Here is a 27,852-nt window from a genome sequence, read left to right as displayed (position 1 = left end):
ATATTACAATATGTCTAATATTTATACATTTCCTTAGGCAAAGTATGTTTATCAAATTTATACTTATGATAAAATAACTCTATCTTGGTTGGGCAACCAGGATAGGACAATGAAATTTTAAAAATACCTCCAGTGAAAATCTAATTTGTATTAAGTGTTAAGTGAACGTAAATGAGTGTAAATGATCAGATGCTAAAGTTTCGAACAAATCCGTTACATGGCTAAAATCTGATTATCCACCTTTAAAAGATCTCCATAAATCATACACCATTTTAAAGACATTTTAAATGAAAATATGATGAGTAGCAAGCAAATCGATTTTTGTAGAATGAACAGAACGATTTACAAAAATAGTCTGATGGACGTGAAATCGCGGTTCATCAAAAATGAACGTCAATGGTCGTTTTTGAAGGTTTGCAGAGAAAAAAGTTACAAAAATATCAAAAAAGTAAAATACGCAGTATATGAGGAATATGCTAAATTTTATATTAATCAAAATTTCGAAACGAAACCCAATAACTTCAAATTAGGCACATTCCACCTTAACAGGTGAAAACACCAATAAAAGCCCAAGCATGCAGAAATACCTTGTATTCACTAATCCCAAATTGCCCCTAACTCATAATCCCCTTTAATATCATAGCATGACATTTTCATTTCCCAAGTATCATCTCGTATGCTTTGCTTACATTTTAGCTGGACAGCCTGATAAACTGATGACGTCATCCACGAACTTGCACGAAAATGAAAATGGTTAACTAAAAGACATGTATGTTTTGTTCTGCATATTTCTGGAAGGTTAATCGTATTTTTCATGCTATTTTGCATGTCTTTTAAAATGATATAGATTAAATATTTAGATCTAATTGTAAGTATATATTTGTTGCTGTTTGCTAATTTTATTCAAATATGAAATGTTTTTTTCTTGTATCCACAAACTTTGACCAGAAAAAGATAATGTACGTATCGCACAGTGATAATTAAATTGCGTTTAGGGTCCAAAATAAAGAAAATTTCATCATCACAACAGCAAATTAATAGATGTTGTTTCAAGTTTATTGCTGAAGGCAACATAGGTAGTGAGAAGAAGATAGATGAAGAGACATCGAGATACAAATGAATATAACATTTTTTCCTCAAGTTTGTAACTGTAGTTTGTGACGTACTTGTAACGAAGGTGTGGGTAATCAATTTTAACCCACAACGAATAACTGAAGGCCTGCATTGCAACCTGATTTCTGGACACAAAAATCTTCCTGAAAAAAAGAAAGAATATAAAATAGGCAGTGAATTTGAATCAATACTGGACTAGACATCGGAAGAAAACAAACAACTGCATACAGTTCAAAAATACAAATGTTTCACTTCTGTTTAAGTAGTAAACGTTCGTATCTCTGCCACTGATAGTAAGTTATGCTGATAAGTAGAACTATGTCATAGGTTTTCTAGTTATATAACGCGATATGTGTCCATCTATGATAAATATTTTAACATATTAACGTTCCATACTTTTCAATTTAGGATATTCATCTAAACCAAATATTTATCACGTCCCTTATCCAGATAATTATCGCGTTTATTACTGTCATCTCGTTCCTAGTTGGGAAAATTGATTAGTTACTTCTGTAGATAAGTGGTGGCAGAAATATGACACCATAGAAACACATATTACATGAGCGTCTTTTCATACTGAATTTATTAAACAAGTTAAATAAAATAATAAAATGCAAAGCTCTGCCGAGCATTTTATCAATTTTATTCAACGAATTTAATGAATTCAGTGTGGAAAGACTCAAACGTAACTTTCATGAAGGGGATTATGATAGCCCTAACATTTTCCTGAAGGGGATTATGATACGGCCCTAACATTTTCCTGAAGGCATAATACCCCTAACATTTTCCTGAAGGGGATTATGATAGCCCTAACATTTTCCTGAATGGGATTATGATAGCCCTTTTTCTGAAGGGGATTATGATAGCCCTAACATTTTCCTGAAGGGGATTATGATACCCCTAACATTTTCCTGAAGGGGATTATGATAGCCCTAACATTTTCCTGAAGGGGATTATGATACCCCTAACATTTTTCTGAAGGGGATTATGATACCCCTAACATTTTCCTGAAGGGGATTATGATACCCCTGCTATTTTCACAGAGGGGGTTATGATACCCCTTGCAAAACTATGAAGGGGATTTTATAACACCCTGTCTTTTTTCAGTGAAGGGGATTTTGATCAAGGGGATTTTGATATACACTCAGAAGAATATACTTTTTAACAAACTAATTGTAGAAAATTTGAAATATTAGAAGGTTTTTTTCGCTAGATCTATATAGTTCATTTTTTTACATAAAAAGTTGTATACTTAGTAATAAAATTTACTCAGAATATTCATACTGTAGTGTAACGCAACAACAATTCTTTAAAATTTCAATATTAATTTATTTTCATAGGTAATCAAAAGTTCATTATAACATCAATTTAAATATGTATAAAACTGACAGAGTACTTTTATTATAAGATAACCGTAGCCTATATCTAGCTATTTCTTCGTCCCTAACCTCTTTCTAACTGATTTTAATCTCAATATATACGTTTATATTTAAAAGAGGAGAAATGCTAGACAGGCCTGTGCAATATTACCTTAATATCTCGTAAACTTCCGAGGTAGTCTAGTATATTTTAAATCTCTTTCCGTAAATAAATCCAATAATAAACAGATAAGACCCTGTGGCATTTGATTCAATGACATGTTTGACAAGTACACTCGGTCCTTTTAAGAATTTTAACTTAATAATTCTACTTGAAAATATTGAAAGAAATTAAATTATTTTATATCCCGAAAATCTATTTTTATAATTAGAATTTAAATCTAATAAACCCACTGAAAATATTAAAGAAATAATGTCCCGAAAACTTATATTATAATTATAGAAAAACCCTATTACGCTATAATATTTCTAACATATTTAGGCCTACATTGTGCAAAACAAATATCATATGTTTAAAAATAAGATTATTCACTTATCAAAAACTCGAAAGTACTTATCAGTCTTGAAGAATATTGAGCTTGGCATGACAATGTCAGTGTTTGCAATTACATACAGATTTCATGTATATATGGCATATGATAAATGTCATTAAAACAATATCAAAAATAACTTACATTATCGGGAAATTTAGGTCTGCACATGCATTCCGTACATGGCTTTCCTTTAATAGGATGGAATTTCCCGTCAATTGGTATGAATATCTTTATTTTATCAACGCCGACGAAACATCCAGCACCACCTCCTGTACCTGAATCTAATAATAAATGCAGAATGAATGATTAAAGACGTATTCATGCAGGTATCCATTAAGAATAAGTTCCTCAAACATGTTTATTGATCAAGCTCTAAACCTAATATATTTAAGAAATAAAATAGATCTATCTCATCCAGTGATTTGTCGTTGAATAAAAACATTGTAGGCCTATGGAGTTCAGATGCGAAGGAATTGTATCACGATGGCGCAGTCCGAGTGATATAATAATAGGCCTACGCTTCTGAACGACAAACAATGATTTTAATCACGAGCAAATCACTAAATGAGATATATTATTTCGATTCTAACACGTTATGAAGGATTTTTAAGTATATCCTTGACTACGTCCATCAAATATTTGCCTGTTTTTTTGTTTTGTTTTTTTGTTTTTTTTTTCTTTTGTTTCTTTTCCAACGCGCCGCTATGCCGTTTGACGCCATGACGTAATAGAATTTAATTGTGACGTCAGAACAGTGAATTGTAAAATAACAAACAAACAATATTTTACAGAAACAAAGCGAACATTCAAACAAATTTTACAACATTTACTTCTTTATCAACAGATGCAGTGGTATATTTTATGACATTTTCTATGGTAAATGTATCATTTTCCTATATAAATCAATGTAAGTATAGGAATAGGATTTATCAGTTGTGCTGTCTGATGGCTTATCAGATTTTGTGCCGTAGATGTACTGATAAGATCGCCAAAGAGGGGCCCGAGTGAATTATTCTGCCGACGTATAACCGATTTTGAGTGTATTAATTAAAGTAAAACACGATTTTTCTATACATTATTTCGAACAGATACAAGCACATTAGAATTTTGAATAATACATGTTTAAGTTTTTATGCTCAATACTGTCTAGATGAGTTAGGTGTTCTTACCTTTAGGTTTGGTACATTTACACTCCCGGGACCTGTGATTTGAGCAGGGTTTTCCAGATTTCTTTTCGAGGCATTCTTCACCGTATTTACACACTCTGAAATTATATAATTATCAATCTATGTTACTGACTCCTGCAAACCGGATACGATAACTTTCTCGAGCTGAATAATGCTCATTTTAAATCTTTTGCAGCAAAGTTAGGAAATTAATTTTGACGCATTACGCCTGTCATACCACCGGAGCGCCGGTTCTTTCAGATGATTTCGAGGGTTATATGAATTCTCGTAACTATACTTAAAATTTATCTCATTAGTTTACGATAGATATATTACTTAATTTGATTGAAATAGTTGGAAATTTCTGGAAATAAAATAGGAATGGCATTTAAATAATTTCCCCTGCCTTGCTAAACATTATAATGGATTTGCATATCTATACTTACGACTGACCAACCGAATCCTCGCATCCTCTGACTGAAAAGACAATAAGATATTTTTGAAAAATCGTTTTAATATTAGCGGTAATGTAATATCCCTATGACGTGGTGTCCTGCCTGAATGCCTCATTATAAAATTTTCTTTGATATGTTCAACATGTTCTTCGATTGTGCTTAACCCTTATCATGCTGGACACGACTGTTTCTGCCTTTGCGACCAGTGTAGATCATGATCAGCCTGTACATCTGTGCTGTCTGATCATGATCTGCGCTGTTCGCAATTCAGTCAGTATTTTTTTGGTAAGCACCCTTTTTAAGTTAATGGTACTGTCCTAATTGAAAGATGGACAAGTTCATCATAGAAATTTAGCAGGATAAGGGTTAAGCAGAAAGGCAAACTTTTGAGGAAAGTAATATACTTCAGAGTCAAATATATCATAGTGGTTTTTACATGTACAATTTCTTATCGAAAAGCATTTTAACATAGCTGTTTAAAAATTGGATGAAGAAAATTTGGAAAGGCTGTATCATTACTGACGTTTCTTACAAAACCCTCAATATTTCTACCGCTCATTGCTTCTGCCCACCGCTACAGGTATACATCACAATATATCATGTATTTATTTACTTAAATTCGTCATACTGGGCATTAATTTTGTGTTGAGATGTAGTAATAAACAGACAATAAAGGTCTTCATTTTCATTAATTATACATTGTATTAAGCTGGAACTCTAATTTCGGAACCGTTCCTCTAATTGAAAACATGCATGATAAAAACCGTGCACGTTCAGGCTGTTGTACTCAGAAACTTACCTTTGTTCTTCTTACATCGGCACTGTTTGGACATGTCATAGGGGACACACAGCTCATTTTTGGTCATACATATCTGTTTTGAGTTGCATTTCCTGAAATATACGATATCGTGAAATATGTAAAATGAATACTGTAAGCATTGGTATTATTTAGAATTACTTTTTAACATTCTTTGTCCAACACCTTCCTATCTTTGACCCTAAATCGTTGACTCAATAATCTTTGAAAATGTCGAAACTCTTGTTACATTGTACAATGGTGACTACATCCTTTTTAGCATATTGGATTTTCACATCTGAATCGTAACAAAGTATAGCGCTATATACATTCTATCTTGCAGAAAATATACTTTGTAAAGAGGTTGTTCAAATTGGGAGTGTTATCTGTCCAATAGTTGGTGATATGTAAGTTGTTCTTTGCATTTATTATAGTTTGCAAATCAGTCTATCCCTTTTGCAAGTTGATTGTTTTGCCTGTGGGTGGAAAAACAAGAGCTCCCTCCTTTTGTTGGGATATTTCTCTACTCTCAAAAGTAGACATAATATCAGATTTAGAAACGTATATGGCAATACCACATCTTTGCTTAAAATGAGCCGCGCCATGAGAAAACCAACATAGTGCATTTGCGACCAGCAAGGATCCAGACCAGCATGCGCATCCGCACAGGCTGGTCTGGATCCATGCTGGTCGCAAATGCACTATGTTGGTTTTCTCATGGTGTGGCTCAAATGTAGAACCGATATGTTATTTTTGAAAATCTCTCGAAATACCGTATATTTTTCTATATAATAATGATATTTTTCTTTCTTCTTTTTCTTTCAACGAATCAATAAATGGACATCAATAGGTGTGTTTGAGGATTTGAAGAGATAATGATTACCGAAATGTCAAAAATCTATAAAAAAGAAAATAAAAAAAGCTGTAGATATGAAATATGATGAATTCTATGTTAAATCAAGTGTCGAAACAGAATCCAGTATAACTTCAACTTAAGAAAATTCCATTTTAACCTTAATAAAATATTTGTTATATGCGCCCCTGGTTTTCTACCTCTACGATTCTATAACTAAGAAGAAAGTTATCTATAGGCATTGACTTTACTGAAATGCCCTGTCGTCGGAACTATGTATCGTATGCATCTAAAATGTGAAGTATACAGGACTGAATGTATACACCGGCAGATCTGACACTGGATTCAGCGCAATCATTGCTCTTGTATTTAACAAAACGACATTTTTTCTAACATTTTTGTTGCAACAGAATTACCGCCATGTTTCAATAGTAACGTGAATTCGTGGATTCTTTCCTTAAAGCCACAGTGGTACCAATTAAATAACTTATTCATTTTTAAAAGTGTCCCGCTCGCTTCATGAAAAGTGTAACCACCGCTAAAAAATCAAAATACTGCGAGTGAAGAGAAATTTAGTAAAGATTTCGCTCGCTTGCTTCATCTGTTTGTTTTAAAAATCTGTGCATAGCAAGTTATATATTATGCAGAATAAAATATAAAATGCAACGCATAGAGCAACATATGAAATACAAACTTGAACAACAAACAAAATACGCGAAATAAAATGAAAACGCACAAACGCAATTTCTAAAACATACAGATGTATAATATATCATTAAACCTAACAAATAAAATTCATAATTATGGCCAAAAAGTAGCAGACTAGGCATTCCACAGAAATCAATTAAATAATTTGTAAAATTAAAAAGGCTGTTACCATTTTATAGATAAAAGTTGAAATAGTAATGAACTGATAAATGAAGTTTACGAAAATATAGCTAGTTTGCTTTTGACAAGAAAGTCCAACAAAATTTTGCATGAATAAACAAAATAGATAAAATTTCTTACAATTCTCCTTTTTTATTCAAGCATTTTCCCACAGGCTTTGGTGTCCTACGTCTCCCCTCTGAGCCATTCAAAGCCAGGAGGAGGACAACAGAAATGATCACGATTACATGCACCTTGCTTCCCATTAGCACTTTCTTGTCTCTTAATGAGAAAAGTTTGTTGAATCTCCACTAAGGCCGTACAAAGACTTTTACAAGATTCGCATTTTATTGCTTGTAACATATGGTTCTAGTATTAAACGAGAAAAAAACAAAGGCGTTATTTATCAATAGAATGTTACTGTAAGCCGCTTTAATCTGAAAAAACGAAATAAACAAAAGACAAATGTCGAACAAAAAATCGTCTGAATATTGTTTCAATATTTATGTCAAGGCGTAAAATGTCATAACAGCGAAACCTTCACAGTTTTGTTAACAATATACTTAAAACTAATCCTATGGAAACAGAACGCATCCAAGCAAAATAAAAATAGATTCGATTAGTTTGAGTCTTCATTTGTAAGTGGTACTGAAATGTGCAACACCCTGGCCCCAAGCACTGGCATTAGCATTAGCTAATTTCTATCAATAAATCGAGGATTTTTTCATAATTATTTGGTAATGTTATCGGTCCTGAAAATATATAATGTTGATTAAATTGTCATTATTTTCATTTCATAACATAAAAGTATTAAATTTTGATTTACATACAAAGGTTCAATCGTCTTGTCAAAGTTTTAATGCATTTTCCTAGTCAGATTTAGGTATATCCAACATCACGGGTACTAAACTGTGTCTGCGGTACCGTCTGCGCCGATAGGGAATTCCGGTACCGCAGGTACTTCGCCAATGTTGAAAAAATGAGCGAGATCGGTGAGTGATTTTTGTCATTTTGTTAATGCATAAAAAGTGGGGAATGTAGCGGGGTACAGTTGTATCTTACCTATGAGTCCATGCTATATTTAGTGGCAAATGATCAATTTCCAAAAAAATGCAAGGAAAAATATGTTTGGAAGGAAATGTGAAATTTTCAACAGCGACTGTTTGGACTAATTTCTTCCTACTGACTCAAAACGCATCGTTACTGAAGTCCTAAATTATATTTATAGATGACATCCAATCTTCTAAAACATAAAATGTGTCCAGGAAATTACGAATTTGAAAGTTATGCCAATTTTTGAAAAGTACCACATGCACTTCGATGACGCCGCAGCTCCTTCGAGGTTCCGCAGGTACTTCTAAAATTATCGAGGAATAAATTTGACCCAAAAGTAACCAAATCTTCAATAACTTGCCCACGCATGATAATAGGGCCGCATCGAAATGATGCTATATTTTCCTTTCGTTCAATCCTTATCGGCGAAAAACGGTACCGGAGGCACAGTTCAGTAAACCTTGCCCTGAGCCAAAATGTCTACCAAATAAACGATGGATTAGTTTGGGGAAAGAAGTCGCATGGGTCTGGTAAGAAAGATGCATGAGTGACCTTTTCCAGAACAGCAACTGTTTTCAGTTAGTAACTTGGTTCACGTAATAAATGATTTCTAGAAACTGAATTTCCAAGTCCAAAAAGGGCCATAATTCAGTCAAAATAGTATTAACAAATAAGAAAAATCAACAACAACACGTGTAGCGTTTGTTCATAGATAATTATTAACTTCCAATGTTTCGGCGTTAAGCCTTCCTCAGGGAAGAATAACAATAAAAACAACGGACGTGACGTCGTTAAACAACGTCGCGTTAAAAGGCGGTAAAATGTATACAAAGTTTTTTTTTTTTTTTCTTTTTTTTTTTGTCAAAATAGTATGTAATCTTGCCTACAGATGGAGATCATGACTGACGATAAACAAGTGTTCAAAGTTTCAAAGCCACATGTCAAATAGTTTTGACAAAACATTGACTTGTACGAACACTGAGTCAATTTCCAAGTCCAAAAAGGACCATAATTCAACTTTAGGGTTGTAGGTTGTTGTGATTTCTCAAAGTGGAAGATTTGGATTCAGTATTGTATAATTGCTCGAAGAAGTGCATAATGCCTTTAGGGTTGTAGGTTGTTATGATTTCTCAAAGTGGAAGATTTGGATTCAGTACTGGATAATTGCTCGAAGAAGTGCATAATGCTTTTAGGGTTGAACGTTTTTATGATTTTCCAAAGTGGAAGTTTTCGATTCAGTGTTGTTATATTTTCTGGTCCTTTGGAATCATATAGTCCACTCAATATCTATATGATAGAATTCCGCTTAAGCCGGTTCAAGGGTACGTAAGGGGTGTTCCACATTCCATTACCTCTCATGATAGACTCAATCAATCCGAGTCTGTTATTGTTTTGCTTGATTGCATTCTATGCTTCTAAAGAATATTATAGATTTTATTGGTATACAGTAATGGAATAACATTTTGACGTTGACGTCGTTTCGAGTATGAAGACGTTGGTGAAATAAGCTTTGTCTGAAAAAGGGATAAGATTGATAGCTAGAATGCGATAATAAAAATATTTGTGGTTTTCCAGACTGAATTTATTATACTAATTGAGTAAAAATGATGAAATTATCTACAGGACCTCTAGTTTTGTTATGTTATTCAAATCATCCAATGAATCAATATGAAAAGACACTCAGCTAAGATACTCTTTCGTTTTCGTTTTAAATTGATAAATAGACACAATTTTAACAATCTTAGATTTTTAAAAGAAGTTTTATTTCCTCTACGAAGTAAACCATGGGCAGTCAAAGCATATGTTGTAACAGGGAAAACTTCTGTTTCAAAATACAACAAACTCTAGAAATGCTTCTGTACATTCATGTTGTGAGCAACGACGTATGGGATATCACATTCTCTTGAAAAGAAGGAGAGTGTTGGTGGGGTGAGGGATCAAGGTAACTTTGATATGTTTATTTCTCTAGACCAAGATTCAAGGGATATCCTTTCCGAAGAAAGATTGTCTGGCTAAAAAGAATATATAAAAATAGAGAATAATAGGTTAGTGCCGTAGATGAGAAAGTTTATCTGGCGAGGTGGAGAAGGTTATCGGGTGAGCCGAAGGCGAACTTGATAACGTCCGGAGCCGAGCCAGATAAACTTTCTCCATCTTAGGCACTAACCTATTATTCTATTTATCTTGTCATTACTTCATTTTCCGATATTTGGCAATTTATTTTACAAAAAAAAGTGTGCGACAACCGCTTTAATGACGTCATATTCGCAATGACGTCACTTATATAATGACGTGATTACCGGCAAAATCGCAATAACTTCTTCGTTTTTGAATAAAAACTCATTATTTGACCACTCATTTTCTTAGTTCGGACATTTCCAACACAATGATGATGGTTTCGTTGCAAAATGTCTTATGACAACAATATCGATCATAAGGTCACATGATCAACTGACCGTATATCACTGGTCACATGATCAACTGACGGTATATCAAGAAAGTTATACGGCACCCTGATATCGGGTCGAAAATACTGCAAGTGACAGGATAAACCTAATTATCATGCAGATCGCGTAAACGCGCTCAAAATAGTTGTGAAAAATTCAGACGCTCAGACATTAATACGCTTGAAAGAATGCAACATATGTTGCTGTATGTTCCCGCATTAGCATAACGAAAACATTTGACGAAACAAAAGCAATCTATCAGTCATTAACATTCGGCTTAGAAATATAAAAAGTTAATCAGTAGACGTCAGTAGAAAATATGATACATAATATATTGCAGGTCATCGACATGTTTGTCGTACAAATATAGTAAACATTATCAGCGGGTTTATTTCATTTATTCGTTAGTTTTTTTCTTTTTATATAATTTCTTCCAGACAAAAGAAGGCCTTAGTTTCATTTATTTACCATTCATAATACATTGCATTTAGTAAAATTTCTTATCTCTGCAATGTTTCAATTCAGCAGTGTAAGTGAAAAGCTAAAACCTTAATTAATTTATTGGTGGGTGCAGGGATATCTATATACAGTCAAATCTGCCTGTTAAGACCGCCTTCGGGAAACTGAAAAGTGGTCTTTGTTGCTAGATTGTCTCTCAACACAGATAAATTTCAGATCTACTTAAACCTTTGAATGTTATGATGCACGTGCGTGTTTGTTTTATCACGGATTATCAAGGGTTTAACCATTACCGTCACGAAAATGTCATGGGTTATCAGGGGTCTTCATAGGTTTTGATTGGGAATTAGATTTTACTTTTGCGTGCTTTGTTGGCAAATAAAACACGGTTTTGAGTTCAGATGCATAGTAATCTAATCACGAAGACGCATCTGAACGAAAAAAAAACGTGTTTTATTTGCAAACAAAGCACGCAAAACTAAACACTATTTCCATTCTAACACGTTCGAATTACACCAGGAAGGGATACTAATCTGGAATAAAATGCGGTTTCAGATACGAGGGAGTAAACCGGAATAGCCAAAAGTAGTTCATTTTGCGACACGTGTTCTAGTCGACAAGACAATACACTGTAAAATCCTTCTTTGTTTATATGAAAGAAAATCTTTATGAGCAGAATTGATATTAGTGGCCTTGATTTGGATGTGGTCATCAGCACATATTTGACTGTACATTTGACTGTACATATTTATGAGAAGGAGCTACAGATGTTCTACTGATATCCACTTTAGAAGTGGGAGTTACTTAAAGCGAGGTCGTTACTTCTTAAAAGTACAAACGAATTACCATAAACATAACCGATAACTAAACCAGATTATCGTTTATATAAAGTGTTAAATATCGTTAGTACATAACACGGTACTTTGTACAAATTATGAGAAAATATGAAAAATGCTGCACTAGTTGGTACCAAATAGCCGCTGAACTCTTAACCAGTGGACTGAGCTCATATTTTTGTTAATGCTGTTGACGTAATAATGAGTTATCCGCATCAAAGCATTTCTTTTTGTATTGCACTAACTGATAATACTCAAAACGCATCTTTTAGCCAACAAGAAATACATTTTATTTCTGAACTATAATAGTCAACTGTACTGACATGTATAAGCCCTTGATGGAAAAAATAGGAAGAGTTTTTGGAGAACGCATCCAAGCATAATGATTGTAAACTCTATATGACGGCTTTGTTCACGAGAGCTAATAAAGCATGCAATACCTATCACGCTCCCAAGCAAATGTTTAAACGGCTTAACTCCATTTAGCTAAATACAGTTATCGTTTATAATGAAGGGTCATTTCCCTTATGGCTATTCTCTTATATACTTGTGGGGCAATATCTATTGCAAAATGACTAAAATCTTTGCTAAACAAGAGCCGGGCGTGCACACTAGTGTATGATCAAAGCGTTCCGTCGTTGCATTTTCCTTGGGATTAGATTTGGTTTGAATGTAAAATATCCATAGAAACAGTCATGAAAATGTGTTACCCTAGACCTTAGTATCAAGCTCTTCTTACTTTTCTATCTTTGCGTGATCCGGTATTTTTGAAATTTGGTATGTAATACTTGTTCACCTAAACGTACTACATGTAGTATGTATAATGTCAAAAACAATGCAACGGTAATCTGTAGGATATTGGCAAAAGAGCAAATGGTGGTTACTCGTGAAAAAAAATTGTCAACTTGTTATGTCACATGTTGGCTACATTTCCGTTTTGTACTGTTATATTCTCCTGAAAATTATTTCAGACTGACCGAATGCTACTGAATATCAAATATCTTGCTAAATGTAAGACAAAACACGTGTGTCAATCACCATCATGACCTATTCAACCGCTCTAGGTACATAATAATTTCACCACTTTTATATTTATAAACAAGGACATCTGTAATAATAAAAAAAATCTTTAAAAAAAAGTTTTAGACAATCCATACTTTTTATGAATTATGAATTTTCAAAGACAGCAACACTGCAAATTATCATCGAAATCATTTGTTAATTCTCTACGAATTTCCGATAAAGAATGTACTTGTCACTGCACTTAACATGCCCATGAAAATCCCATGGGATTAAAACAAGCGCGACTAGTGTTCCAACGAAAATATTTATGTGAGTAAGCAGTAGGACGTAACCAGAATCCACCAGAATATTAACCCTTACCATGCTTAATCTATAAAATGGATTGGCATATCATTCAATTTGGGCAGTGCCATTTATCATTCGAAGGGTTTTTCACTGAAAATTTTCTGACTGAATAACGAACAGTGCAGACCATGATCAGCCTGCACTGGTCGCAAAGGCAGAATCACTTGCCGCCAGCGAGCTAAAGGTTAAAAGGGAGTTGTTTCTCAAGAGAATATAGAGTTACCTATAGGTTTCATGCAAGACTTTTTTGCATTTTATCAAAGTTGCATACAATGTAAATGTACATTCATTTGTATTTTATTGGACTTTCTCTAAAGAGTTTTTAAAACACGAGATTGTTTTTGCATTTTATAGAACAACTTCATACTTAATTAATCTGAGTAAGTTGCAAATTATGGCACTTTTTTTTAACTGTATAGTTTCGTAAAATATGCATTTATATTTCGATAAAATATAATGCGACTTCATACAAGATTCGACTTATTTGCACTCTTAACAAATCATTATAGCACACATTTTCTATTGGAGTATATTAAAGATAAAGAACAATGCGATAATTGGCTTTTTAGCCTGTTCACTAGTCAAATATTACCACAAATCGAAAGCGACCAAGATCGGCAACTCCTTAGACTGACAACACAAAACACATGAGAATTTGCTGTTTTTACTACTTTTACGATTAAAATCGAAAAGCGTTTGTAACGCTTTACTCCAGGTAAACTGTCTCGATTATAAATATCTATATTTCGAAGTCATTATTCACTAATTCCGCTATTGGTTACTACGACGGAAAATTGTCTTTATTGCCGCGGCGTCCCTGGGTTCGATTCCCGACTTGGTCATCTTTTTTCCTTGATTTGGAATTTTAAAATATTTTAGAAACAAAAACTCATATTCTAATGTTCATAATATGACCAATCTTCCATTTGAAAGAAAGATAACTTTTAGCCAAATCTGGAGGTCAGTGCCTTTAAAATCTTACAATTAGAGTTTAGACATAAACTTTATATCTTTTTACGAATTTAAATATATAACATTCTAACTTCGAAATAAATAGTGAAAATACAAAGAGGAAAATAATGCTCTTTCATTTATAAACGATCTCGTAAAGGTAAACACTTGATAAGTACGAGCATCAAGAAATTGCGATTTATTTAAGCGTTAGTAAACTTATCCGATTTTACGCCGAAATTGCTATAAAAAGTAATGAATGGAGTTTTCCCCAGTTCGCAAAATCAATTTTTAGATTTCCTTAGATTATTTAGGTTTTTTTCCTTGCTCTATTTTAGGCTATTTGACTCATTTGCGACTCCTGATTAAAGCCGTACCTTACGTACGTTTCATTTACCTTACAGTGCTAATTATATATCTTTGTAGAAATTTATTACTTTGGCATTCAATTCATCATATTTATACGAACTTAAAAAAAAATTGCAAGTCTTTCCAACCTGATTAATTTAAAAAGTAAAATGTCATTATAAAAATCATTAGTAAAAGCAGTGAGCTTCTTAATATATATGTTACGTTGACTTAATTTACCAATACAAAATGTGCAAAAGTCGTTATCAAAATTCAAAAGTAAAAGCCGTGAGTTTATGAATTAACGGGGGTTTAATTTGGCACTTCTTCCTTTTTAGTGCCTCTTTTTCTGGCTATTCTCCTTTATGATACCTAGTCTTTGTTTGCCATGATCCTCTTGTATTGCTTTGCAATACTTCCCTCTCTTGTTTGAACCTCTTACTGAACTTACATCGTAAGCAATTTCATTGTCCTTCGGATAGTTTCCTAAGAATGTGATTACTTGTTTACGGCATATTTTTATGATGTTTATCTACAAAAGATACTTATTTACAGCAAATCAATATTGACGTAAATGACTCAAATCGGCTTTAAAGTGCTGACTTTGGAACCATGTAGGGGGTGGGGTGGGGGGGGGGGGGGCAATGATAGCATAAACCGGAAAAAAATCGGTTTAAACTTATCAGTGGTGTGTTTGCTAGTGATAGTTACAAGATGGTGCTCGGCTGTGTTCCTTTTATTATTATTTTGTCTTCGTTGTCTATATGTTCTACTTCGTCTATATTTTGTAGATCTATATGTTTATGTGTACACATTCATACATACACTGCTATGAGGTTGCGATTTGATGGGGCTGCGTTCTTGGAAACTGGATTGTCAGGTAAGATATTAATCATTGTTCTTTTTTTTCAGATTCCTAATAGAGAATTCCGTGCTGTTTGTCTCATTAATTGTGTTATCCCCAACGATGCAAGCACTATGCGTTTTTGTCACTATCTATAGTCTGTAATATCCTTACACTTCCTTTCTTAAGTATATCAAAATGTTTTCTCTGAACAGTACCCAATGCTCACCTTCGTCTTAGGAAAATCCATAATAATTCAGATTTTGCAAAAATCCTTTTCGCACAGTTTCATTCAGTATTTTGTGGTAGCCACTGGCCAGTCTTTTTGTACTTTCATTGCACGACTGCTATAGGTGGCAGAGGAGTGGATGTTTCGAAATTTTGCAGCACGTCTCGGATACTTAAAGGTTTCCGTCTGTATTAAAACATATAAAAAGTAGCAGCACTTGCGCTTTATTCTGTAATATGGTAATGTGTGCTTCAAAATGACACTGTTAAGCTAACCTTTGGGATTACCTCTTGGATTAATTAGCATATGAACCTACCCCCACCCTTGTTAAATGTAAGAATACTTGGGCATTTTTCCTTATTTTTAACACATACCATACACATGGCATTCGTTTATGTGTTTAAATATTATTTTAGCATAAAACTGCTGTTCTTGTCACTTTTCAGGGTACGATATATGAATTTTATACTTGTTACATGGATATTTACCATGACACTCAAGCATCTGTCCCTATGTCTCTGGGCGGCATCCCAGGTCACTTGTTCCCTGGTCTTTCGTGGCGGTATTTTTCGCCCAGATATGTGAAAATATATATTTGTTGAGGTATTGTTCGGCAAAATAAATATTGCCCTTTTTCAGTCAACACTTATTAGTTTCCACACGTTTTTATTTCCTGTTATAACAACTTCAAAATCCCTCTGGATACTTTCTACTCATACGTTATCCCTACAATTTGACTTTATTTTCATATAGATAAACCCTTAATGTGCAAAGCCAAGTGTCTGTCACGGAGTAAGTTTTAGGAGAAAAGCAGTTCAAGCCATTCAATAAGTGAATAATATGATAAACAAAACGAAAACTTCAGAATGTAAATGTTCAGTTTCAAAAAAAAAAAGAAAATACCTCATAAAACTCGAAAAAGAAATACAACTTATTTTTAACTTAATGTCTCTACATAGGTATATTTAGAAATGCTATCATGTTGATACGTGAATCGAGTGACCTTCTTCGTATAAACTTAGCCTCTCAGATAATTTGGGCCTGAAAATGGAACACATGCGTCAAAATTTGAAACCATTGCAAAACCATTGCAAAACTGTGGGAATTTACAATGTGCCACGTTGAATTAAGACCGTGTGGAATGTGGTCCGCGTTAAATTTCTTGAAATAATACTTACATGTTTAAGATAATATAATCATTATAATTTCAAAATAAGGTTTACCCGTACAAACGGATCAACTTAGCATAACAAAAAGATCTTAATAGCAGTTACTTCTGGCTTTCGTGATCTCATAATGAAATTGTTGATATGAGATATGTACGTATATGAACAATATTCTGTCTATCTATTTTTATGCTTGGATAATATATATTACTGCGACAAAAGATGATAGATCTAAATGAAGGTTATTTTCATAAAGATCAACAAAAATTATCTCATATTTCTTTTTCGTGTATGTTCTCAAAAAATTATTAACATTCTAAACTTGCAGTGTAATCTTCTAGATATTCAAACCAGTTCCACGAACGACTTAATGAAAACAAATAATTATATGTAAATTCATTCCAAAAAATGATATGACCTCGAAGTATCGCGAAATAAATTGCACACATTTTGTCAGTTTCAATTTAACCGTCCGTGTAATCAGTTGAAAGATTTTGTTGATGTTTACAAATGTAAGAGACCCGTGTATGGGTATTTTACACATAGCACGCTAAAGAACGAGAAAAACTTCTAGAATTGGTACGTCTTCTGTATCTTGCACTATCCTCCAACTAAAAAGTACTACTAGTCTGATGGAGGAGTCGTCCATAAGGGCAAACGGTGACAACTGTAAATAAGCTTACATACAAACACACAGGCATCAAGTGCGGCATCTCTCTCTGAATCCGCAATGTATATTAGAACAAATTCCTCAAATGCAACGCAAAAAAAATCCTGAGGAAGGCGTTAGCCGAAACGTTGATGAGACAAAACGTATATACGTGTTGTTATTGAAATACCTACCACATCAAATAGTACGTCAAAGATATTTCTCTAACAAAGGAAATTTTGCCATTTGTGCTTGTATACCGACGTACAGAACAACCTAAATGCCGTCTTGTTCATGCGTAAGTATACCAACCAGAAGAAGATATGTATGGGCATAATGATTTATTTCGGCATACTCATGAAAAGCTTTATGCAAATCAATTACATAAACTATTTCAACGAAGACGTACTAAATTAGAAAATCGTGTACTACATTGAAGGCACGCCGTATGTCATCTCTTACTCACGCTTAGATAAGATTCTATGTGTCGTGTCATTGGGCTCATATCCAAAATTTCTTCTGTCAGGAGCTGCGTAAGTGACCAGTGTCTATTTAAAACAATATTCGGAAATATAATTTCATTTCTTCAAGAACAAACAACTATTAACGGTATTGCAAATATTCTTATTTACTTGTAATGAAATGTCTGTTGTGAATGTGGTATGTCTTTACTGTAGATGAAGTTCTTCTGTTTTATTTTTCAGAACAAAAATGTTCTCTACACTACTTCTGTGTGCGTGCGTTGGAGCAGCTGTTTCACAAAGTAAAGGAATTACTTTGATATCTCTAATTGCAACTTACTCTTTTATTCTTCTTTAAAATCTTAATTTAACGTAAATAAATTTACATAAAATTGTAGAGCATGTAATTTTTTCATGCCTAAAAAGATCATTTTTACGGCACCTATATGGCATTATTCGAAGTGAAAAGAAGGGAAATTTCTACAATAGAAAGTAATTTTGAAGTAGGCGACAGCGAACTTATTTTCAATAATCTTATTTCAGCCGTACCATGTGGCGCTCCAACTGTTCAGCCTATAACCAATCGTATAGTCGGAGGACAAATTGCTAAACCAGGATCTTGGCCTTGGACAGTAAGAGCATTCTTGCATTTTGAATACATTTGTGATAAATACATTTTATGTAGTAAAAATATTAGAAGATACTTTGAAAGCATAGACAGCGACCATGCAAACTAACAGACCACGATAAGATAAGAAATGTGTAACACGTCTCTTGTCCCATTTGCTAAAGTGAGTTCAAGTACACGGAAACTGTCTGCGGCCGCCATGAGAAACTGTGTGGCGAAATTTTAAAAATTATATTATATTTATTTGACAAAACATCTTTCAGTCTCCGATCAACTGAAGCTAAAAACTCGACAGTGTTAATGTCAATATGTTTTAACTAATCCAGCTAATGAACGGCGTAACATTGCCTTACTGGAAGTAGGACTTCTTCGTTTATTTACAACATTAGGCTTGCTTGTATATCCTGTATTAAAAATGTTCGTTTTATATTTAGAATTAATTAAATCTCTATTATATAGGTACTGCTGGTCGATGATCTCGGTTTCATTGCAGGAAGTGGTGCCGTTATTCACCCTAATGTCATTCTAACCTCCGCCCAGCATTTTGAAGGGTAATTTTCATTAACTTTCAGACAAGACATTGTCTTTGTATGACTTATTAAGCCGATATTGCGAGTGCGACCGATAGACAAGTTAAAAGTTCAAAAACAAGTTCTCTTTTTCCATAGTTCTTGTGTCAAAGACGTCCAAAGGGTTGTAAAAAACTGACAGAAATACTTAAAAAAATGTGTTCTTGTTACCTTGAATATTTCTTTAATCTGGATTATCCATTCCCATAATAAATCATTTGAAAAAGTGAAAATCGAATTATTCCAGTCAGTATTATTCCAATTAAATTATCTAATGATTTTTATGGTTTTACTAAATGTATGGTGACGTTTATCATAATGCATATATTTCAAACCTGTGCTTGTTTTTCTTAAAGTCCAGGGTTTTCTCTTTATGACCTTGACCTCCATTTCTGGAGAGCATACGCTGGAGAATACAACATATCAACAACAGATCCACACGAGAAGTACTACCATGTTAAACGTGTTGTCCTCCACCCCGGTTACAACTACTCATCCCTGGAAAACGATATTGCACTTGTTATTACAACACAACCTATTGTGTAAGTTTTGTCTTAATGAATTTAATTGTGGCTACAACACAACCATATATGTAAGTTTGTTCTTTCCGATTTTAGCTGTTGACACAAAACAACATGCTACGTTAGTTGTTTTTTTTTATTATTATTTTAGCTGTTGTCACTACAACCTATCTTGTAACATAAGTCTTTATGGTTTTACCTGTTTTCACAACACAACCTATCATATAGGTGTGTTCTTTATGATATTAGCTTTAATTACAAAACAACCTATCATGAAACTATTACTTATATTATTTTAACTATAATAACAACATAAACTATCGCGTAACATTTGTCTGCATTATTCAGTCAAACAAATTATAAAAGCACAACCTACTGATTATATTTACAAACGCAATTCATATATACAAATTTCTACTACTCTGTACCAGAGTTTTTTTTATTAGGTGTAAGATTACAGATTTAAGTTCTTCTATTTATGGCGAATTTGATTGAACTTCACTTTAAAGTAAGCGTTTGAATAAGACAATTAATTTTTGGTTCAAAATTTTGAAAATAAATACATGGTGTTAAACGACATTGAAGATAAGCCTAATAAATCCTGTGGGCGAAATCTATAAAAATAAATATACTCTAACAATTAAGGTTTTATCATGTTCGGTTGAGTCAAGAAGTAGGTAATAAAAGAAGTATTTACAAATTTATTTGAACAGAGATTAAAAGAGATAGATTGGGTGTAAAACATTGGAAGGATTCGATTCATCTAGAACATCGCCCTATAAAATATTTGTAAATTTTTGTTATAATGAATACCTAGAAAAGGTTCATATAGAAAAATTTGGAATTACTATGGCAAGACTCAGACTTTTAGCGCAAAGATTAGCAATAGAAACCGGTCGATGACCGAATAAAATTCCTAGAAATGAAAGAAAATGCATACTCTGTAACAGAGGAAGAATTCCATTTTCTTTTTTAATCTGTAAAGATATAAGACCTCAATATATTTACAAATATTTTTGGAAAAACCTGGAACATGTTGAAATTTACAGTACATTATCAACTGATTATGATATTATTCTTTAAAAAAATAGCGAAATTGTGTTCAAAGCATTTGAGTTGAGACCTTCTGTTTATTTTCAACCCCGCACATATAAACTGTTGACCTTGGCAATAAGATGTGTAATATATGACAAACTCCTGAATTTTACAGTCACATGTGTAAGACTACTGCTAACAACATTTGTTTTAAAATACAACTCACCGCCATTGACACGTCTCTCTCGCTCTCTCTCTCCATCTATCTATCTATCTATCTCGGCAGAAATATTATCCACACAGATTATATTAATATATTGTGAACGTTTGTCTTACATTAATACAGTTATAGGGGAAACGTTGATCTAGTCGTAATGGAACAATGTAGACAAATTTACAATGCGGTTGGTTACCCGTACTTTCGACGGATGTTTTGATTTTCATGCACATGCGTATTTTACGTGTGGCAAAAAGACTGCTGAACAATATGTAAACCTACATTAAATTATCATTACATTACGAATTGTATTGCCACTATAAAAAATATAACATATAAATGGAGAGAAAAGTATGTATGGATTTACAAGTTATATTACAGGTTTAATGATCACACGCGTCCAGCCTGTCTCCCTGATGCCAGTCACACATACACAGTTGGTGAAGTATGTTACTTACCTGGATGGGGAAGCACAGCATGTAAGATTAAAACCATGTCATTTTCCAGATACTTGTCTTTTAGTTCACGGTCCATCCACTCGAATATAGATCGCGTGGTGATAAATCTGGTACAGCAAGTGATACACAATGATGACTATTGGATAACATTATTCATTCAGTCTCAAAGTAGAAATTGACATAATGTACTACTTACTGCAGAACTTTTTAACCGACTAGATATTGCGAATTCATCCAAAAAGAAAGGTGTAAACAGCATACAAACTGAACCAAAGTATTGACTGCAATATCTTTAAAATGAAAAAGTGCTAGTACCGTGAAGTGCGTTTCAATGAAATTTTGTTGAAAATTTTGTAGTAATTCCTAGTCAGTATAAGATGTTGGCCCAAACGATGTTTCAAATCTGATAAAAGTAACAACATTGTTTTTGGCTCTATTTTCCGTTTTCTATTCAGCTACAGGAAACGAAGAAGTGTTAAATCAAGTAGATCTGCCCATCCTTGATGACAGCGTGTGTTTGAGTGAGTTCCCCGATTACCTTAGCAACACGGAGCTGTGCGCTGGATACAAAAACCAAGGCAAGGACTGGTGTGCAGTAAGTACTACACTTATGTTAAAAGATATTAACTAACTTTCTATTTAAAAATATACAGCAAACACTATCAACAAAATCAAATAAAAGATTTGTTTGTTTGTTTGTTTGTTTGTTTTGGGTTAAACGCCGTTTCCAACAGTATTTCAGGTATGTAAAGGCGGGCAGTTAACCTAACCAGTGTTCCTGGATTCTGTACCAGTACAAACCTGTTCTCCGCAAGTAACTGCCAACTTCTCCACATGAATCAGTGGTGGAGGACGGATGATTTCAGACACAATGTATTTTATCAAATCATCAGGGAGAACATACGGCCCACCCGAGGATCGAGCTCACAATCCCACGATCCGTAGATCGGCGCCCTCCCTATTGAGCTAAGCGGATGGAAAATCCTTCGGAAGCACAGAATGCAACTAAGCAAAATAATAGCAGAGTTGGTTTGATTGAGTCTGTTCATAAGAGGTAATAGAAAGTGCAACACCCCTCACGCCACTTGGCACCAGCTTAAGCGGACTTCTATTACATAGGTTTTGAAAGGACTCCGTGATCCCAAAACTCATCCATTGGCACTTGCAGATTTAAGAAAGAAAAATATACATTTAAAGGAAATAAATATGAAATAGCCTTATAGTGTAAACAATCAGGTAACTTATTATCAATATTTGACTGAATAAGTTATATCTTACCATTTTTTCAGGATGATATTGGAAGTCCACTTATGTGCAAGGACCAGGGTGGAGCATGGTACATACAAGGTATTCAAATGATTTTATATGCTCTTACTACCGGTGCCCTTTCTGCTTATAAATCTTATGTCGATGTTTTCCTGCTTTTGGAATTGTTACTGTTGGCTCTGCACTTAGCAATTGCCAATTAAATTCGCGCCATAGTTCTTTTCTGTTTCCTCAACATATTCAAATTCAAGTGTTTTACACATATAAAGCGTAATGATGTTATTAGATATATGGCATAATGCCTAGTCAGTGTTTATATCATTAGACCATTCCAGCGTTTTAGCAATTTAATCGAACAAAAATGGTATATGATTTCGGAAGGCTTCACAACACGAAAAACAGTTTGTTGCAATCATTGAATCTATTTAGGATCCATCCTTTAATACAGCAGTATGGGATATAGGGAAGAACGTAATACAGTTATGTAATTGGTCATACATTACTGTAAATGTGTGTTGTTGTTTTGTTTTTTTTTTTGTTTTGTTTTTTGGTTTTTTTTTTCCTTTTTTTCTTTTGTTTCTTTTTTTTTTCGTGTGAAAAGTCTCCTCATTTTGTTTTAAATAATTATTGTGATGCTCTACTGAATCAATGTCATGAAGCTCTTAAATACAAGAGTATTAACTAAAGGATTTGTAGTTGGTTGTGAAGGGTTAAAGGAGCAATAAATTTGATGTTTTAATTCATTATAAAAATAATTTACATACAAATACGTTATGTTATAAAAGATTTTGATTTAAGGTGGAGCTTGGTGTAAACTGTTGTGTCTAAAATTAATCTTTCATGCAACAGTTGTAGAACTGTGTTGTTATCACTTTCTAATGCATAGAAAGATTTGAAAGGCGAGTTTCATACATTGCATTTTAAAAGTCACAAATCCAGTATCTGTAACCTTTATTCGGTATTCTTTGATACGATGTTCTTGGCTAGTCACAAGATCACGTGATATAATACATTTCTATTGATGTATTTTTGTAAGACGATGTACAGTGTAAACGTATTTCCAAAACAGTACTACATTTACTCTGATTCCAGTCCATGAGTTAATCTTGCGTTTTAGCTCAAAGCCTATATTTACCACAGTTTAAAAGTTAGTAATATATCACACTATGCCAATTGTGTGCGTGGAAGCAAAGGTTACCTTGTGTTTCTAGGTATTGCATCATCTGGTGGAGACTGCACGAAGGCCGATCAGCCGAGCGTGTTCGAAGATGTTCCTATGTATTCGGATTGGGTCAAGAAAACAATGGAGGATGCAAACTACGCATACCAGTATTAGTGTTAGTTCTTCACACCAAGTGTTTCCACACTTTATATTAAAGCTAGTTAATGCAATTGTGTTTTGTTTTTAATCTGTAAACCTTTACCCTGCTAAATTCCTTAAATGGACTGGTCCATCATTCAATGTGGGCAGTACCATATATTATTCAAACAGATAGAAGTGTGAAAGAATAGGCAACACTTAAGAAAGTATCACTGGCTCTTTTTTCAATTCACCTCCATAATATTATGAATTTCGATCATTAAGACTTATATAGGAAAAAACTTTAAAAATCTTCTTTTCTGAAACCACAAGACATAGGCCTTTGATATTTGGTATGTAGCATTGCCTAGTGGTCCTCTACCAAAAATGTTCAAATTATTACCCAGGTTTGAAAAGTGTACTTTTTACGAACAACGTTTTATCAATCTTTCCTTTTTTCAAAATTACGATAACCTGGTAATCTGATAAAACAACGGATGATTCTATATTACCAATATGGGGAGATAACTAACAATATAATATTAGAAATGAGCTTTTAACTATGATGTAGTGTAAGGGCCATCGTACTATCGTTGTCACATCAGGTACATGCGATCCCGACTCAGTATGATAATACGGTGGTGATGACATGACAGTACGATTGTCATAGGAAATCTTGCTTCTATAAAAATATATTCTCTTTCTTTCTTTTCCTACCCTTATGGGAATGTGTCAGCTTTTCTGTCCGTCTTAGTAATATATTTCGTTTCTTCTTACCGCGTTCCTGTCCTAAACATGTCTTGTAATTTTAAGCTGTTAAAAATAATGTCATCAAACGCAAGTGCCAGAACCTCAGGACTGTGTACAGAGTCTTTCATCATTAAAGTGTTGCCTATTCTTTTACAAAACAAAGACAAATATCAAACAGGGAGTGCCACGTACCAAAAAACGCAGCCTCCCCAAAACGAATCCCACAGCACGCAGACGCGTACACCACAAACACACACACATACACGCGCACACACACAAAGCCAACACATTAGGACAAAACGAACAAAGGAGTGGGGCACCGCCTTGGAACGGTCAGTGGCAAAAACACCACTGGGGAGCTTAAACCGGTTTATGGTGCGCTCCCAACCTCACTCTTAACCCCACCATGTTCCAAAGACACAGGACAGTGTAAATAAAAGTAATCCCCTCCAGGTGAATCTCTAACACACGTAATGAACAAAAAGTCATGGCATGTAAAACACAAAAATGCTCGTGTATAAATATATATAAAGCAAACCTTTAGAACCAAAAACGTATGTACTTAATGCCTTTTCAGAAGACAGAGCAACACGAGAAACACCCTTAAGGACCCGACGAAACAGGCCAGAAGACAGATATCAAAACAGTTCAGTCCTGGTAGGATTTAAAAACTGCTTATCATAGATTCCTCCCCCACTTCCGTCAGACACAATCAAAGAGGGAAGCGTAGTGTCCAACTGTAAACGGGTTGAACACTAAACATGCGGTATGTCTCAAAACAGTTGGGTCGTAACCTCTTTTAATAAAACGTTTTATAATTTTACCAAATACATCTGGAAAATTACCATGGCCCAAGATCTTACGAAGTTTGTAAACCACATCCCCATAAAAAACGGGTTTAGAAATACCTTCTCGCAGAAGTGTCTTTAAATTACTATTGAATTTTAAAACTAAATCAGAATTACGATAGTAAAATTTAGCAAAATATTTTCGCAATTTGTAATAAAGCTAGCCTTGCTGAAGAAGTTTACTTGTAATATATTGATTACGTTCATAATGTACAAGTCTCTTTTACAATTCTCTCTGTTTCGGAGGTTGACTTTACAATTATACAAAAAGTAAATATTTTCTTGACCGAATCATAACAGCTATTTTTAACTGTCCACACTAATGTGATGATATAGACTTTTCAATGGGTTCAAGTGCAACACCATAGTTGTAACTCCAGTAACATAATCAATAACTGAGAAAAATACAACTCTTTTTTATCAAAGACATTGAAATGGAGGGTTGGGAAGTGGGGACACAACTTAGCCTGGATATAAAACACCCTAAACAATTTAATAAATATTGCATTCAGTATGAATAATAAATACGACGTTTGTGGTACCCAATGACCATAAATTTAGCTGTGCACAGGTGTTTAACGGCGCCGACTGCGAATCACTTGTCTCTCAATACTGTGAACGTCTCGTAACCTGGTTGGAGGGGTTGTAGAATTCTGTCATGTGAGGAAGTCATCCAACTAGCTTATGGAAGATTGGTGGTTCTTCCCCATTGCCCGTTTGTGTCTGAAATCACACCCATAAGGGCATCGTGGGTCTTCCTTTACTATCAAAAGGGGAAAGGTCGTCATATGACATATAATTATGTCTAATCGGCACCCGTAGTTGATGGAAAGGTTCGGTGTCAATAGCTTTACAGCAGCCGAAATTAAGAGGCTTGTTACGACGATTGAAAATGAGATCACTACACTAGTATGTGAAGTATTTGTATAAAAATATCTTTTTTAGATTCTATGATACCTATTTAATATTCGTATCTTATAAATGCTTTTTCATACCTCTGTAGCCCATCCGCTTAGCTTAGGAGATATTGATCGAGCGACCGAGAGTTCTATACCCGAACAAGGTGTATGTTCTCCGGGACGATCTTATCTGAAATAATTCGTCATCGACCTCTGATTCATGTGGAGAAGTTGGCAGTTACTTGCAGAGAACGGGTTAACGTACTGGTACAGAATCCAAGAACGCTGGTTTTCAATACACATCTGTATAGAGGTATAATTTTTCCTAATATTGGTCATAATGGCCGACGCATGGCGTGTGAATAAAGTGTGGTAATAGTCCTTTCATACAACCAATGGATAGTTTGATGTCCAACTCTTCTAACTAGAACACTTCTGGGTCGGAATCCCACATCTGGCAAGCTGAAGAACTAGGAAACCTACGTATCTTGTACTATCATCCAACATTTTGCAATACGAACAATTGTTGAGGACTTTAAATAATTATAGGTTATTAGATTTGTATCGAGAAATATGCATGTCTTGAGGTCTGCAGCGGAAATATTGCTCGACTGAAGGAGCTACTGATCTAATAATCTTTTTATTACATATGCATCTACACTTAAAATATAATATGCATAATACAAATCTGTTATTAAGCTTTTGTAAAATTGAAAATATTGTCGTTAAAGAACTTCTATGTAATAAACTTAGATATAAACATACACTTGTACAGTAAATGTCTGTTCATAAATGTGCCACACACATATAAGTTAGTTGATCCTAATCATTACTTTGAATAACGAAATTCTGTATGCGTCATTGTATATATAATAAAAGTAGTAAAAAGTGTGACCTCTGTGATCTTGGCATCTCTGTTAACTATTTATGTACGAATTCAATCTAAATTATACAAGATCCGAAGTGTTATCAAACTTTATAGGCCTCCATTGCAAAAACAAACTTCAAAAGGCGAGTCAAATTTACCAACTGAACTTTGATGTAAAACGAAAGATTATCCTTGCACTTGTGTCATATCCGTGCAACGACCTGTCCTCAGATTCAAATTGCTAGAACAGTGATACTGATTAAGCGCTGCCGATCTCACAAAGTAATAAGAAATAATTTATAGCAAAACTGTGCTTTATCACTATTTATACACGATGGGCGGTTATACGTCGGGCGTAATAATTTCACGAGGGCGCAGAGAATTCATAGCGTGTAAACCTTTTCCGGCATTTTCCGTCTAATGTTCTCGTGGCATGAATAAAAGACCCACCGCTTGAAAAAACAACCCCTAAATAACTGAAAGTACTAACAATTTCTATTTCCCTTTCTGAAGACGACAA

The 27,852-nt window shown here is 34.0% G+C and overlaps 2 protein-coding genes across 3 annotated transcripts; one reads left to right on the top strand and one right to left on the bottom strand.

The window, feature by feature from the left end:
* Positions 1-1,034: 1,034 nt before the first annotated feature.
* On the bottom strand, positions 1,035-7,502 carry LOC128555381 (uncharacterized). The gene is made up of 6 exons (XM_053537616.1): positions 7,304-7,502; positions 5,446-5,537; positions 4,638-4,668; positions 4,195-4,289; positions 3,167-3,306; positions 1,035-1,256 (listed from the first exon to the last, which is right to left on the bottom strand). Exons 1-6 carry the CDS (start codon positions 7,426-7,428, stop codon positions 1,194-1,196), a joined length of 546 nt encoding a protein of 181 aa, XP_053393591.1. The 5' UTR covers positions 7,429-7,502; the 3' UTR covers positions 1,035-1,193.
* Positions 7,503-17,957: 10,455 nt separating this feature from the next.
* On the top strand, positions 17,958-24,059 carry LOC123564981 (plasma kallikrein-like). 2 transcript variants are annotated; one of them, XM_045358948.2, is made up of 9 exons: positions 17,958-18,045; positions 18,217-18,275; positions 18,517-18,605; positions 19,061-19,152; positions 19,527-19,712; positions 21,325-21,422; positions 21,857-21,996; positions 22,691-22,748; positions 23,879-24,059. In XM_045358948.2, exons 2-9 carry the CDS (start codon positions 18,224-18,226, stop codon positions 24,001-24,003), a joined length of 840 nt encoding a protein of 279 aa, XP_045214883.1. In that variant the 5' UTR covers positions 17,958-18,045; positions 18,217-18,223; the 3' UTR covers positions 24,004-24,059. The 2 variants fall into 2 exon arrangements, with proteins under 2 accessions (XP_045214883.1, XP_045214884.1); XM_045358949.2 differs by having other exon boundaries at positions 18,026-18,121.
* Positions 24,060-27,852: the final 3,793 nt, after the last annotated feature.

The sequence above is a fragment of the Mercenaria mercenaria genome, chromosome 2, assembly GCF_021730395.1.
Source record: "Mercenaria mercenaria strain notata chromosome 2, MADL_Memer_1, whole genome shotgun sequence".
Lineage (NCBI taxonomy): Eukaryota > Metazoa > Mollusca > Bivalvia > Venerida > Veneridae > Mercenaria > Mercenaria mercenaria.
Note: the sequence above shows the minus strand (reverse complement) of the source record. Positions and strands in the feature narration are given on the sequence as shown.

Bases quoted from the DNA above. Each gene is read 5' to 3' on its own strand.
- LOC123564981 (XM_045358948.2), top strand. From the start codon at position 18,224: ATGTTCTCTACACTACTTCTGTGTGCGTGCGTTGGAGCAGCTGTTTCA. The intron at 18,606-19,060 runs GTAAGAGCATTC...TCTATTATATAG, and splicing joins CAGGATCTTGGCCTTGGACA to GTACTGCTGGTCGATGATCT. The intron at 21,423-21,856 runs GTAAGATTAAAA...TTTTCTATTCAG, and splicing joins TGGATGGGGAAGCACAGCAT to CTACAGGAAACGAAGAAGTG.
- LOC128555381 (XM_053537616.1), bottom strand. From the start codon at position 7,428: ATGGGAAGCAAGGTGCATGTAATCGTGATCATTTCTGTTGTCCTCCTC. The intron at 5,538-7,303 runs GTAAGAAATTTT...CGTATATTTCAG, and splicing joins TTGAATAAAAAAGGAGAATT to GAAATGCAACTCAAAACAGA. The intron at 1,257-3,166 runs GTAAGTTATTTT...TCTTTTTTTCAG, and splicing joins GACCTAAATTTCCCGATAAT to GAAGATTTTTGTGTCCAGAA.